Source organism: Podarcis filfolensis, assembly GCF_964270895.1.
Source record: "Podarcis filfolensis genome assembly, chromosome: 6".
NCBI classification, from domain to species: Eukaryota; Metazoa; Chordata; class Lepidosauria; order Squamata; family Lacertidae; genus Podarcis; species Podarcis filfolensis.
In genome coordinates this window covers 89,571,363-89,586,864 of record NC_139609.1, presented here as the reverse complement: position 1 = coordinate 89,586,864, position 15,502 = coordinate 89,571,363, and the positions used below count along the sequence as shown (strand labels likewise).

At 48.1% G+C, this 15,502-nt stretch overlaps 1 protein-coding gene across 1 annotated transcript in view; it reads left to right on the top strand.

Annotated features, from left to right (window-relative positions):
• The window catches only part of RBBP8NL (RBBP8 N-terminal like), a 38,526-nt gene extending 35,130 nt beyond the window's left edge, over positions 1–3,396 (top strand). Inside the window, exon 14 of the mRNA XM_083618662.1 lies at positions 2,646–3,396. Within this exon, the coding sequence (XP_083474788.1) occupies positions 2,646–2,776 (131 nt within the window). The 3' untranslated portion in view covers positions 2,777–3,396. The remainder of the gene's footprint in view (positions 1–2,645) is intronic.
• Positions 3,397–15,502: the final 12,106 nt, after the last annotated feature.

Genomic DNA, 15,502 nt, shown 5'->3' with positions numbered 1-15,502 from the left:
GCGGTTGCGCATGCGCAGAAGCACTAAATCACGCTTTGCGCATGCGCAGAAGCACCGAATTGCAACCCGCACATGCGCAGATGCACAGCTGCGGGTTGCGAACGTGCATCCCACACGGATCACGTTCGCAACCTGAGCGTCCACTGTATACTATTTTTCATGTCTTCCATAACACTGCACCTGTTTACTTAGGCCACATTCACATTTAAATTGCCTGTGTTGCCGCTTGTTACTTTGTTCCGAGACCCCTATCCCCCTCACAGAGCCATGATTTCCAGAGTAGTTTAGCAATCCATCCCTCTTCACACAGCTATCTCTGAGAATTGTAGCTCTGAGTGGGGATAGCGGCTTCCTAAGAACTCTCAGCGCCTTTAACAGCTCCTAGAATTCTTGGGGGGGAAGACAGATTAAAATGGCACCATGGCGCTTTAAATGGATGTGGCCCCTGTCCACTGAACTTTGTTTGTTCTGGTGGCTCATTTGAGAAAAGAATGAGCTAACTTTTCCTATGCACAGGCCAGGCACTCTCTTCTGCTTTCTGAATTCCAGGCTATGCAAATGTTTGTCCACAGCGATACAGTCCGCCGTGATAAGGAACGCAAGCAGGGAGGACTCCAGAGTCTGGGGGCCAGGCTGGCTTTCTGGCAAAGGGTTAGCCCAAGCCAACCTGGGAGGGAGAAGAGAGTAGGAGAAAGGCTTGGCAACACGTAGATTGAATAGGTGCACTAGGTACACAGTTCAGTGTTTGCTTAGCCTTTCCGGAGAAATGTTATTGACTTGCAGGGAATGCATTTTTCACAAACGGTGTTTATTGTTAAGCCCCATTCCCTGTAGAAGGGGAAACCTCTTAACAATGGAATGTGTTGCGCTGGCATTTCCTGCAGGTGACAAAGTAGGAAATGGATAAAGGTTGGGCACTTGAAAAAGGGCGGAGGGGACAACCAACAACCCTCCCTTCCTCTTCACAGTTTAAATACTTTTCTCCATCCCCAAAGCGCTACCCCTGGCTCTGTTTGCGCAGTCAAAAAGTGTGTGCTTGGCTGTGTGTGTATGCATGTGAGTTAGAGAGAGCAATGTTGACCGAGTATGTGAGAGATATTGTTGTCGGCAAGGCAGGAGGGCTTGTTTGACAAGCTTCCGTTCCTATCACATTGCCTTTCTGACAGGTCTGATGAACCTGGACGCAAAATGTTGACAGCTCCTTTTTCTTGTTCTGTCAAAAGGCTCGGCCCTTCCCTGCAAAGGGCTGAGCTCAGAAGGGGTTAAAATTGCAAAGGGCAAGACAATGGTAGGCAGTGGCGGCAGGGGTGGGGTGGGGTGGACACTGGTATTTTCAAATACCAGTGCTTGCAAATTTAATCCAGGCCTGCAAGCAGCTGCCCATCTGCCTTTACATTACCGCTCTCAAAGGTAGCAGGGGAACACGGGTGGCGCTGTGGTCTAAACCACTTAGCCTCTTGGGCTTGCCAATCATAAAGTCGGCAATTCAAATCTGCACAACAGGATGAGCTCCCACTGCTCTGTCCCAGCTTCTGCCAACCTAGCAGTTCGAAAGCATACCAGTGCAAGTAGATAAATAGGTACCACTGCGACGGGAAGGTAAACAGTGTTCCTGTGCACTCTGGTTTCCGTCGCAGTGTTCCATTGTACCAGAAGTGGTTTAGTCCTGCTGGCCACATGACCCAGAAAGCTGTCTGTAGACAAACGCCGGCTCCCTCGGCTTGAAAGCAAGATGCCCGCTGCACCCCATAGTCACCTTTGGCTGGACTTAACCGTCCAAGGGTCCTTTTTTTTACTGCTCTCAATGCAGCAGGTTCTTGAAATGCTGAATCCAGTGTCTGTGACCAGGATTAGGATTTAGGACAGAATTCTGCCCCAGATTTTATAGAACCTGCATCAGCGACAAGGATAGCCCTTTGTATTTATTTTTTCCAACCAGGAAGAAAGAACACTGAAATTATGGCGACAGGGAAGGATGGGATGAAACCCAAGTCCAGCACCAGCGATCAGTCAGGTTGGGCACTGGTCAAGGACTCAGGGGCTTGGAAGGGCCCCCAACCTATCCGTGTCACCATTCATCACTCTCATTGCCTGTTTTGTTTTGTTTTGTTTTGTTTTGTTTTGTTTTGTTTTGTTTTGTTTTGTTGAGGGTAGCTCATCTTTGGCACTGTGCCAAAAGTGCCATGAAATCTGGCCCTCATGCAACCAAGTCATAGACAGGGAGCTGTTCATTTGTGTGGCTCTTAATGTGGAAACTGGGGGAGATGCTTTCAGGAAACCCGATCTTTAGACTCCACAAGCTGCTTCAACCAATATCTCTTCCCAAGGATTGGGAATGGTAGCTGTCTAAGGGAATGGGGGTCACCTAACATCTCCCAGCACCCTTAACGAACTACAGTTCCCAGGATTCTTTGGGGGAAGCCAGTGACTCTTTAAAGTGGTACAATGCTGTTTTAAGTGTAGATGGTGAATGGGGCCTAAGTTGGATTTCACACTTGGTGATCTATTGCAATCACTCTCCTGATCTACCTTCAGCCCACCTCTTCTATATGAGGTGTCAGAGACTGAAACAAAACTTGTGCAGTTCATTATCCCAGAATGCATTGCAAACCTGCTAACACCTTTGTCTGTTTTGCTCTTCGCAGCCTTTAAGAAGCCTGTTCAAGGCCGGCGTAATGGCAAAGCAGCCCAGATCCTAGCCGACGTGCAAGAAGATCTAAAAGAAACAGCAAAGTGCAGCCCTGCTTCCAGCCACAATGAAGACAAAGAGACATAGCCCGAATGTGCTTTCTCGCTGGGGCAGATCCTACCACTTGAACTGGTGTCAGATATTTCTGCTGTGATATGAAGCCCTTCGGTGGCCAGTTATTCTCACTGACATCAACCAGGACAGCTCAAGCCTGCTCAGGCGCCATTGCTTCACATCCCTGACCGACAAGTGAATTCATGTGGACTAGTAACTTACTGACCGTCAAGGCACTCTGGAGAGCTTTATGAAATTCTTCAGTTAATTCTCTCGAGATTTTGGCAGTGAGGTGGTTTGTTCCGCTCGGCTATTCTGTGGTTCCTTTTGTCCAGGTTCCGCCAGTTCTCTGGCATTCAACCAGATTGGCCCTGCCATACCTTCGCTGTGATGCATTAAGTGTTGCATCAAGAGACAACTGCAATGTAAGGGCAGAGAGACCATGTTCTGCATGCAGGGGGTCCCAAATTCAGTCCCTTGCAATACCAGTTAGAATGATCAGGTCCCGGGGAATGCCCCTGCCTGATATCTTGGAGGGCTGCTGCAAACCAGAGACAAAAACGCTGAGCTACAGCAGACCTGGCAGCTTTCAGTGACTTGCAAAACATGGTATTTTGTTGCTTCTGCGGCCAATACAACCCATCCCTATGGGACCGTTGTCTTTCCTTCCTTTTATAAAATCAGCAACACTGCAGGGGCCTGGACATCAAATGTCCTGTAGCCTGTGGATCCACAAGGGGAGGGCTGTAGATCAGTGCCAGAGCAACTACTCTGAATCCAAAAGGCTCCAGGTTCAACCCCCAGCATCTCCAGGTGAGACTGGGAAGATCTTTGCCTGGAACACTAGACACCTGCTGAAATGCAGTGTAGACAATGCTAAACTGGATGGACCAATGTTCTGACTTCCTAGTCATACCCACCAACTGTCCCTATTTTCCCAGGGCATTCCTGGAATCATAGAAGCCATCTCGGCTTCTGATTAAATCCCAGAATGTCCCGGGGATAAGCTGGCGCTTGCAGCCAGCATTGGCGCTTGTAGCGGTGTTGCTGACCTGCATGGCAGCCTGACACCAAAAGACACGCGTCCCGATTTTCATCAGGGGAATGTTGAAGGGTAGGCTAGGTATCTGTCAGGCATCATTGGTGTGCTGCAGATCCCACCCAAAGCACTGGGGAAACAGCGGCAGAATAAGGTCGTCCTGCGAGGTGCAAGATAAGAATAAATGGGCTGAACTTTGACAGCAGCTTTCCTTTGCCACAAGGGTGTGTTGTGCCAAGATGGCGAAAGCATGGTTTGACTACTCCCGGAGAACTTCCCAAAGTGCATCTGAAGATGGTGCTTATTTCAGATATTGTTGCACTTGTGTTCCCCATACACACACATCAGAAGATTCAGCAAGGAGAAGGGCCCTAGCTATTGCACATGGCTGATGGGGAAGTCTGAAGGACCAGTGATAAGAAACAATATCTGCTAGCCACATCCACATCATGGTTGCCAGTCCGAAGTAGTCTGAGGGCCAGAAATGGCCTAGTGATCTTACTGGCAGCTTTTAATCTACATCAGTTTTGCAGGTGGTGGGTTCTGGTGACAAGGAAGCAATCACACCTTTGAAGTTAATAGGGGGAAAGGTAAAGGTAAAGGGACCCCTGACCATTAGGTCCAGTCGTGACCGACTCTGGGGTTGCAGCACTCATCTCGCTCTATAGGCTGAGGGAGCCGACGTTTGTCCGCAGACAGCTTCCAGGTCATGTGGCCAGCATAACTAAGCCGCTTCTGGCGAACCAGAGCAGCGCACAGAAACACCGTTTACCTTCCCACCAGAGCGGTACCTATTTATCTACTTGCACTTTTATGTGCTTTCGAACTGCTAGGTTGGCAGGAGCAGGGACCAAGCAACGGGAGCTCACCCCATCGTGAGGATTCGAGGGGAAAGGTGCCACACACTAAACAAAAGCTTCTGGATCTTGATATGCACAGCGTACAAAAAACACCTACGTATCGCCAAGTACCCAGTTTGACTGTACATGAATGCTGCATTGATTAAACCACTGCATAGTTTACCCTAAAATAAGTGATCTTATTTTATGTGAACTCTGTGTTAAAGATTTTTGGGGGGGAGAGGTTATAGCAGCTGCTCTCCATATATCAGGGGTGAACAACGTGGGAGCTGACTGCAGACTTCCTGTTCAGGGCCGTTAAAACTAAAAACTAAAAGGGATTGTGAAGAGCTTCAAAAGGGCCTCTCCAAACTGAGCAAATGGGCAATAAAGTGGCCCAGTTCAGTGTAAGCAGCTGTCAAGTGATGCTTGTGGTGGCAATAAATCTTAATTTCACATATACGCACATGGGGCATGAGCAGGCAGTGACTGACCAGCGACGAGACCTTCTGGTCAGAGTGGATAGCTCCGTGAAGATGTTGACCCAGTGTACAGCAACCATTTTTAAAAAGGTAAATTCCATCCTAGGAATTCCATGTGTGCTGTTCTGGTCACCTCTCCTCAAGGATATAGCAGTTGGAAAGGAGCAACTGAATTGTGATCAAGGGGCTGGAGTGCCCCTTGACCCACGTGAGAAAAGGTTGTGACATTTGAGACTTTTTAGTTAGGACCAAAACCAAGTAAGAGGTGAAATGATAGACGTTTATAAAATTATACCTGGCTTGGAGAACGTGGACTGGGTTTTTTTTTCCTCTCCCCTCTCTCATGACTCTAGAACTCATAGACATCCAGTGAAGCTAGTTGTTGGAATATTTAGGACAGATAAAAGATAAAAGTATTTCTTCACACAATCCAGAGCCCGATCTGAAAGGAAAATTTTGGGGCTCAATGAGTTGAAGAGGATCAGATCTGGGATGACCTTTAAAGGTAAAGGGACTCCTGACCATTAGGTCCAGTCGTGACCGACTCTGGGGTTGCGGCGCTCATCTCACTTTATTGGCTGAGGGAGCCGGCGTACAGCTTCCGGGTCATGTGGCCAGCATGACTAAGCCGCTTCTGGCAAACCAGAGCAGCGCACGGAAACCCCATTTACCTTCCCGCCGGAGAGGTACCTATTTATCTACTTGCACTTTGACGCGCTTTCGAACTGCTAGGTTGGCAGGAGCTGGGACCGAGCAATGGAAGTTCACCCCGTTGTGGGGATTCAAACCACCGACCTTCTGATCAGCAAGTCCTAGGCTCTGTGGTTTAACCCACAGCACCACCCAAGTCCCTTTGTCAACCAAAGGATGACCTTTGGCTGGCTGCAAATTAATTGAACATTTGGGGGGGGTCATTTGCATGGGAAGTTAGTTGGCTCCTCTTCCGTCACACATCTAGGCATATAAATTAGCATGGGCAAATGTTCTGCACATTTGTGTTTGTGAGTCCATGCTCTGAATATTTACATACCCAGCAAATGACTCTGGTGCCCAGAACACGACTCGTGTACAGAATCCTCACAAATGATGTGGATAACACAGGCCTTCGTCGAAGGGATCCCAAAATGGCAGCTTAAATGTCAAAGCTAGAGGACAGAGGAAAACAAGGTGGCATACAAGGAAATAAATATTCTCTGGCACACACCAGCCAAGCTGTAAGCAGTGCTGGCACTTAGCACTCGGTTCACACTGACCTTGGGAAGGTCATTCATATCCTGTTGTTCCCAAACCACATCGCAAAGCAGAGTCCTGATACTGTCAATTGCTGTGTCAGAGACCATGTTTTCCCACAAGTACAGTTCTTGATAGTGCCCTGTCCATCACTTCATCTGCTTGCTGTGATGATCTTTCCCGACAAAGGTTCTCAACAGTGCAGTTTCCCTTGACGGGTTGGTCCAAAGGTTTTCTCCATGCCTTCGTACATTTTGCGAGTGTTGCAGTGAGTTGGGTGCTCTGACGCAGCTTTAGCTATTAGTCGACTGCTGGCACATGTGGAATGGTGGGGGTACTAAATCCGTTGTCATTTTTCAAAGGGTCCTTGCCTCTTTTGGTCTGCGCCTGCCACCTAGTGGATACAGCATGGTATTTCTAAGGTTGGCATGTGCCCTCACTTAGGAAGGACACTAGCAACACCTTTATCACTTTATGAAACACACACACACCAGACTTACAAAATCAGGTTACTAAATGCAGGTTCCGTGAGTGACATCCACAGGCTCCAAACTCAGTGGCCTGGTTTCTCCCAAATCCCCAACTCCCAGCACAGAGGAAGTATGAAATGTTGCAACCTTTCTTTAGTGTGCTCCATAATTTTATGTGTTCCAGTTGTGACACCGCCAGCCTAAAAAATGAGGCACTGGGGTGTCCACTGTGCTGAAGAATCACCTTCACAAATGGGCTCTGCAAAGTGCAGTTCTAGGATAGGTTTCCTGGAACAGAAGTCAAAGCAAAAACATCCTTAGTTTTCAAACTGGGGTGTCATTTTTTTTTAAGTTACAGGTAGGCAGCCGTGTTGGTCTGCCATACTTGAAACAAAATTAAAAAATCCTTCCAGTAGCACCTTAGAGACCAACTAAGCTTGTCATTGGTATGAGCTTTCGTGTGCATGCACACGATAACACAATAACACTTCAGATAACACAAAAGCTCATACCAATAACAAACTTTAAAAGAGGTAAAGGGACCCCTGACTGTTAGGTCCAGTCGTGACCGACTCTGGGGTTGTGGTGCTCATCTTGCTTTGTTGGCCGAGGGAGCCGGCGTACAGCTTCCGGATCATGTTGCCAGCATGACTAAGCCACTTCTGGCGAACCAGAGCAGCGCACGGAAACGCTGTTTACCTTCCCGCAGGAGCGGTACCTATTTATCTACTTGCACTTTGATGTGCTTTCGAACTGCTAGGTTGGCAGGAGCAGGGACCGAGCAACGGGAGCTCACCCCATCGCGGGGATTCGAACCGCCAACCTTCTGATCGGCAAGTCCTAGGTTCTGTGGTTTAACCCACAGCGTCACCCGCGTCCCTTAATAACAAACTTAGTTGGTCTCTAAGGTGCTACTGGAAGGAATGTTATTATTTCTTTATTTTTTAAGAAAAAGAACAACACAGTAGTTTGTGTCTGCTCCTTTGCAGTTGCCTATAAGGGACAGGGAAGATTGGAGGAGTACACCTTTCGGGGTGAAGTCCAACTGCTGGAAGCTTGCAGCACTTGCTGTGGCTGTAGAGACCCATACAGGAGAGACATGTTTTGTTGCAGCTGGGGCAGATGAAGGCGTCTTGTTGTGCTGCTGCAGATGCACCATAGCATTTCTTCTCTCTGTGCTCTTCCCAGGGGTCATTCCTCCTCTGGCCACTGCTCTGGATGCACAACCTGACTGATATTGTAGATAGTTTTCACTCAGGTCCACATATGCAAATAAGGTATTGAAAGTGACGTTCAGTGATTGGATATTTACAGAAAATTGTTACTGTTGCGTTGTAGTGGAGCTCTATATAAGCAGGCTGGCTGAACCATTCAGTTCAGTTCTGGCCTGGCCTGTGAATAAAGAAAAGCTGTTTGAAGAATTGCTGTGTCGTCTGATATTTTCTCACCCAACTTAACAGTAGGCCTCTGAATACCAGTTGCTGGGTGGGAGAATTCCTACATTCCTGCCTCTCAAGCGCCTTCAGAGATCCAGCATGACTCTTATGTTCAGAGCCACCTGACGAGACCTAGCCACCTCATTTTCATGGTTGGGACTCTTCTCATCAGTACAGTGGTACCTCGGGATAAGAACTTAATTCATTCCGGAGGTCCGTTCTTAACCTGAAACTGTTCTTAACCTGAGGTACCACTTTAGCTAATGGGGCGTCCCGCTGCCGCCTCGCTGCCAGAGCACGATTTCTGTTCTCATCCTGAAGCAAAGTTCTTAACCCGAGGTACTACTTCCAGGTTAGCAGAGTCTGTAACCTGAAACGTTTGTAACCCAAAGCGTTTGTAACCCAAGGTAACACTGTACACATGCCCTTAGGTTCATTTCTTTGTTCTCAGTCCAGTATACTATACCTGAAGGAGCATCTCCACAATCATCGTTCTGCCCGGACACTGAGGTCCAGCACGAGAGCCTTCTGGCAGTTCCCTCGCTGCGAGAAGCCAAGATACAGGGAAGCAGGCAGAGGGCCTTCTTGGTAGTGGCACCCACCCTGTGGAATGCCCTCCCACCAGATGTCAAAGAGAAAAACAACTACCAGACTTTTAGAAGACATCTGAAGGCAGCCCTGTCTAGGGAATCTTTTAATATTTAATAGGTTATTGTATTTTAATATTCTGTTGGAAGCCGCCCAGAGTGGCTGGGCACCCAGTGCACGAGCACCCAGGCAGCCGGCACCTATGGTCAGCCTATAATGCCCGTGCTCACCAATTTGCAACCAGTAAATAATAATAAACTATTAATGCCAATCTCCAAGTATGTGTTTCAGTTAGATCTACTGTTTTCTGGGCACATGCATTTGGAGTGTTCAAACATCTTCTGTCAGAATGACATTCTGCTGGGGATGCAATTTAACTCATTAACTTTTCCTTTCTTACCTACACGGGGTTTTCCAGACAATCCAACAATCCCTGGTCATGTGATGTCATGTCATGTGATGCACCCTTCACAAATGCTACACAATATCCAGTCCCCACATCACCCAGGGACAGCAACCCTGGAAAATTCAGGTTGCGTAATTGTGTCATTATAGTTGACCGGAAGGTCTTACGTAACAAACCAACTTCTCCAAAAGATTGGATCTTTTATGCGATAAGGAGTGACAGGAAAATGCACTGGAAAGTAATGGATGGCACTTGCTTTGACATGTCATCTAACAATCTGCAAACAAATCAACTGAATGTTTAATAAACAGGTTGTCTGCGTATCTGCAATGGCTACTAGGTCCAGAGTTCAAGAACAGAAAAGCAGCCGGGCCATTTTTATTTCTCTGATTGCCAAGTGGAATGCTGGAAGATTTGGGACCATAGCTGTCAACCGTCCCTTCTTTGGTGGGAAACTCCCTTATCCCAGCGCCGTGTCCCACTGCTGTCCCTTATTGATGATGCCCCTTAAATTCCCGGGTTTCAAAGGAAGCAGCTCCTCTCCCTCCCTCCCTGCTGGCCAGGGAGGAGGGAGGCTCACACTTGGCCGCCGAACTGAGCGTCTCTGCTTGGGGCCTCCCCTCTGCCCGTTGCCACCGCTCCCGCTAGGCCATATTGTGGCTGTGCCACCGAAGGACCCAGATGAGATGGGCAGCCTGGCGCAGCCTATGAATCGCTGAGGAGCCTTGAGAGCAGAGAGAGGGCAACCATAGAGAAAGCAGTTCAGAGAGAGGAAGAGGAAGCAGAGACGTGGGCAGGTGTTCCAAGGGCTAACCATAGAGGGGGAAAGCAGAGGAAGGACCGCAAGCGCTTCTCCCATAGATTTGTAGTGGTAGACTAGCATAGATGGTCTGATCTGCGGGTTTACTTCGGGCGCTATTTCCCCCCCCCCTCTCTTTGTCCCGCCCCGCCTGATGAAACTGAGAGCTGCAGATGGAGCACGAGAGAAAAGATACAGAACTGCAGCAGCATCTTCGTAGCTTGGACTTCGTTTTGCGTGAAAAGTGGTTGCTGCTTGCAGTTATTTAATTGCAGTGTTTCATCACCTGGTGTCTTGAGCAGCAACCTCTGGAAACGAAGGGCTAAAAACCGGCGCTGCTCTCCCAAATTATATGGTCCCTTTTAACTTCGTATTTCAGCTAGTTAACTAAAATCCCTTATTTTGGCTGCTGAGCCCTTATTTTCGAGGCGGCTGGTCCCTTATTTTCAAATCTGTAAGTTGACAGCTATGTTTGGGACAGATAAAAGAAATAAATTCTTCACACAATCCAGAGCCTGATCTGTAGCGATAATAATTTTTATTTCTCTGATGGCTGGAGGTACAATGACTGTGCAGAATTCTTTTAAAAGGTAGATCAATACGTGTATAGCAGCCAGACTGTTCAGTCATCGCTACCTTGGAAAGAGAGGAAGATGCTAATATGTGACTAAGTTATTTCACCGCCACTGAGCTATAGTTTCTCCTCTGGGAGAGGGTTTGTGCTCCACAATTAAGCAAGCAAACAGCGATGCATTTCTGAAAACTGGTTTCTGTACTGATTTGGAAAATGTATTTCCTTAGCCCCCCCACCCTCTGACCTCTCATTGTCTTCCTCTCCTTCCCTCTACATGACCACGACCCCCCCCCAAAAAAGCCCTGCAACTCCTTTGACGATGAGTCACATAGAACAGCTTCTGCAGCATGTGGAGAAGAGGGGTGTTTTTGATTCATTCGTTCATATCCGTGCTGTATGCCCGTTTCATTAAGAGGATGCATCGCTCTCCGCAGTCTGGAGTGACATGATTAAATCAATCAGCTCAGTCTTTCTTAAACGCTTAATGTCATAATAAAACTCTGAGTCATTTCCCAAGGCATATAAGCTATTGGCACCATACATGCTGCTGTGTTCATCGGCATTTTCCTTCTCTGGAGCGTGGTACGGAGCCTTTTACAATCACAGAATCACAGAATTGTAGAGTTTGAGGGGAACCCAAGGGTCATCTAGTCCAACCCCCTGCAATGCAGGAAATCTCAACTAAAGCATCCAAGGCAGGTGGCCATCCAGCATCTGCTTAAAAACCTCCAAGGAAGTCCATTCCGCTGTTGAACAGCTTTTACTGCCAGAAATTCTTCCATTGGTTTGGATCCTAATGTCTGTAGCAGGAGAAAACAAGCTTGTTTTCTGATCTGGCCACAGTGATCTATGCGACGGTCACCTCCAGGCTTGATTATTGTAACTCGCTCTACAGAAACTCCAGCGGGTGCAGAATGCCGCGGCAAAGCTCCTTACGGGGTCCTTGCCACGGGATCACATTTATCCAGTGCTTTACCAACTGCACTGGCTCCTAGTGGAGTACAGGGTCAGGTTTAAGGGGCTGGTTTTGACCTTTAAAGCCCTATGCGGCCTAGGACCCACGTACCTACAGGACTGCCTCTCCTGGTATACCCCGCCTAGGACCTTAAGGTCCACAAATGACAACATTTTGGAGGTCCCAGGTGGTTAGATTGGTCTCAACTAGGGCCAGGGCCTTTTCAGTACTGGCCCCGGCTTGGTGGAACGCTCTGTCACAAGAGACTAGGGCCCTGCGGGACTTGACATCTTTCTGCCTGGCCTGCAAGACAGAGCTGTTCCGCCTGGCCTTTGGTTTGGACTCAGTCTGACCCTTATGTTTCCCTCCCCTTATGGTCTTGATTTATCGGCTACTTTTAAAATGAGGCTGCATTTTAAAATTTCATTTCAACCTGTATTTTAAATTGGTTCCCCCCCTCCCATTATGTTTTTACTGTGATTTTATTGGTGTTAGCCGCCCTGAGCACGGCTCTGGCCGGGGAGGGCAGGGTATAAATAAAATTATTATTATTATTATTATTATTATTATTATTATTATTATTATTATTTCCTCTTCCATGAGACAGCCCTTGAGATATTTGAAGATGGCTTTCATACCTCCCCTTTTCCAGGCTAAACATAACCAACTCTGGCTTGGTTTCCAGACATTGATCATCTTGGTTGCCCTCCTCTGCACACATTCCATCTTGTCAATATCCTTCTTAAATTGTGGCGCCCAGAACTGGACACAGTATTCCAAGTCGGGTCTCACCAAGGCAGAATAGAGTGGTACTACTACTTCCCTTGATCTGGAATTATACTTCTGTTGATGCAGCCTATAATCGCATTTGATTTCCCCCCCCTGCTGTATCACAATGTTGACCGCACTGCTTGTGGTCTATTAAGACCCCCAGATCTTCTGAAGGCTTGCACCTGTGCTCACTGAGAAATTTGCCTTTATCACCTCCTCCCAAGGCTGGCCTGCTCATGGGTTGGACTGATGCAGCCACCTCGGGGAGCAGGAAGCTTCTCACCAGAAGCCACTGCTATGCAGCCCTAGTAAGTGAGACTCCCTGTCTCCTCTTAATGTAGGGATGGGGAACCTCAGGCCACTAGGCCTCCCCATTTGGCCTGCCCACCTGCTCTATAGGTAAAGGTAAAGGGACCCCTGACCATTAGGTCCAGTCGTGACCGACTCTGGGGTTGCGGCGCTCATCTCGCTTTACTGGCTGAGGGAGCCGGAGTACAGCTTCCAGGTCATGTGGCCAGCATGACTAAGCCGCTTCTGGCGAACCAGAGCAGCGCACGGAAACGCCGTTTACCTTCCCACCGGAGTGGTACCTATTTATCTACTTGAACTTTGACGTGCTTTCGAACTGCTAGGTTGGCAGGAGCAGGGACCGGTCAACGGGAGCTCACCCCGTCGCAGGGATTCGAACCGCCTACCTTCTGATCGGCAAGTCCTGGGCTCTGTGGTTTAACCCACAGCTCCACCCGCGTCCTGTCAAAACGGAGCTGAAAGTTGGGTTGCAAAATCCTGTCCACAGGGCTTATCAAGAGTCAACAATCGGCTGATACAATAGTTGGGGCTTCCATGCTCAGTGCTATGCAAAAATGGATCCCCTGCCATCATTGTGACATCAGGTGATTGACAGGAGAGTGGCCCTGCCCACCTGTCAAATGTGACCTGCGGGGGTGGGACCCAGATCCACCAATCGGATCCAGCTCCTTATGCCACCCTAGGAGTAGTGGCAAAGCCACCTAACTCTATAAGAATCTTGCATTTAGAACTCTTCATTCTCACAATTGTCCTCACGAATAATGAAGAAGGCAGAGAAAGGCAATGCTCACGAGTCCAGCTCCGGCCCTTTCTGTTTTCACAACAACCCTCCTCCCCATTTTATTTGCACAACAACCCTGTGAGGTAGGTTAGGCTGAGAGTGAGTGACTGGGCCACGCTCAAAAAAAGAAGGCATCCAAGCATGGATATTTTTGCCCTGGCGTGCCTCAGGGCACTATTTTGTCCCCTGTGCCATTTAGCCGCTGTATGTGGGGGATTTGGAGCAAAATGTCGTCCTCATGCCGATGGCACTCCATAATATCTGAAGCAGGTGTGGTCATGCACGCCCCGTATGAAGTGGAAGAAGGGCCTATAAACTGAGGTTAAATCCTTTGTTGTTGTTGTTGTTTAGTCGTTTAGACACGTCTGACTCTTTGTGACCCCCTGGACCAGAGAACGCCAGGCACTCCTGTCTTCCGCTGCCTCCCACGGTTTGGTCAAACTCATGTTGGTAGCTTTGAGAACACTGTCCAACCATCTCGTCCTCTGTCGTCCCCTTCTCCTTGTGCCCTCCATTTTCCCCAGCACCAGGGTCTTTTCCAGGGAGTCTTCTCTTCTCATGAGGTGGCCAAAGGATTGGAGCCTCAGCTTCAGGATGTGTCCTTCCAGTGAGGACTCAGGGCTGATTTCCTTCAGAATGGGTAGGTTTGATCTTCTTGCAGTCCATGGGACTCTCAAGAGTCTCCTCCAGTGCCATAATTCAAAAGCATCAATTCTTCGGTGATCAGCCTTCTTTATGGTCCAGCTCTCACTTCCATACATCACTATTGGGAAAACCACAGCTTTAACTGATCACTGCCTCGCTGTGGCGAAGGGGCATGAATAACTCAGAGAAGCTATGAGCTATGCCGTGCAGTTCAAATCCTGGAAAGGCATAATCCCTGTGGGTATCTGGAAGATAGATCGCCTTACGTGTTTTGGATGGGGTTGCACTCCTTCTAAAGGAACAGGTGCATAGTCCGGGGTGCTCTTTGATCCATCATTATTGTTGGACGCCCTGGTGAGCTCAGTGATCAGGTGTGCCTGCTACAAGCTTCAGCTACAGCAGTTCCTGGACTAGGATAACCTGGCCCCCAATGTTTCAGCCATTGGTAACGCCAATATATGATTTCTGCAATGTTCTCCCTGCTCTTAATGTTGGCCCAGAAGCTGCAGTTGGCACAGGATGCTGCAGCTAAGCTGTTGACAGGAGGAGCCTACCAACTTCGCATGGCACAACCAGTGAAGGAGCTGCAGTCCCCCTTTCCAGTGTGGTGTAGTGGTTAAGAGCAGTGGACTCGTAATCTGGTGAACCGGGTTCGATTCCCCGCTCCTCCACATGCAGCTGCTGGGTAACCTTGGGCTAGTCACATGTCTCTCAGCCTCACTCACCTCACAGAGTGTTTGCTGTGGGGGAGGAAGGGAAAGGAGATTGCTAGCTGCTTTGAGACTCCTTAGGGTAGTGATAAAGCGGGATATCAAATCCAAACTCTTCTTCTTCTTCTTCTTCCCACTGGTGGTAAGAGCCCCATTGTCTCCACTATGGCGCATTACCTAAGGACCACAGCCAGCGCAGCTGCTGGTGAGCTGGCTTAACAATGGACATTGTGTGTATTTTATGTGTATCTTAATGTGAGGAAGATCACAAGTCATGGGGCCGTGGAGAACGTTTTATGAACTTAACAGTGCTTAGCTTAGTTTTTTTTAGCTGCTCTTCTGTTAATGCTGTTAGTATTATTTTAGATTATAAACGCCTTATTGGTATGCTAACCATATAATATGGATTTTGCTGTAATGGTGATGTTCAGCTTATTTTTCAGCTGCTGTTTTGTTAATAGCATTTAGTTGTGATTATTTTTTGTTGCTGTTTGGTTAATAGTGTCATATAGGTGGTTTCATTTTAAATTGTAATTGTTTCATTGATTATTTGTTCATTATTTCATACAATTCACACAATTCACGCTGCATCTGCAAGGGCACAAGGAGAAGGGGACGACAGAGGACGAGATGGTTGGATAGCGTTCTCGAAGCTACCAGCATGAGTTGGACCAAACTGCGGGAGGGTTTTGCGCGAAAAGTGGTTGTTGCTTGTAGTTATTTAA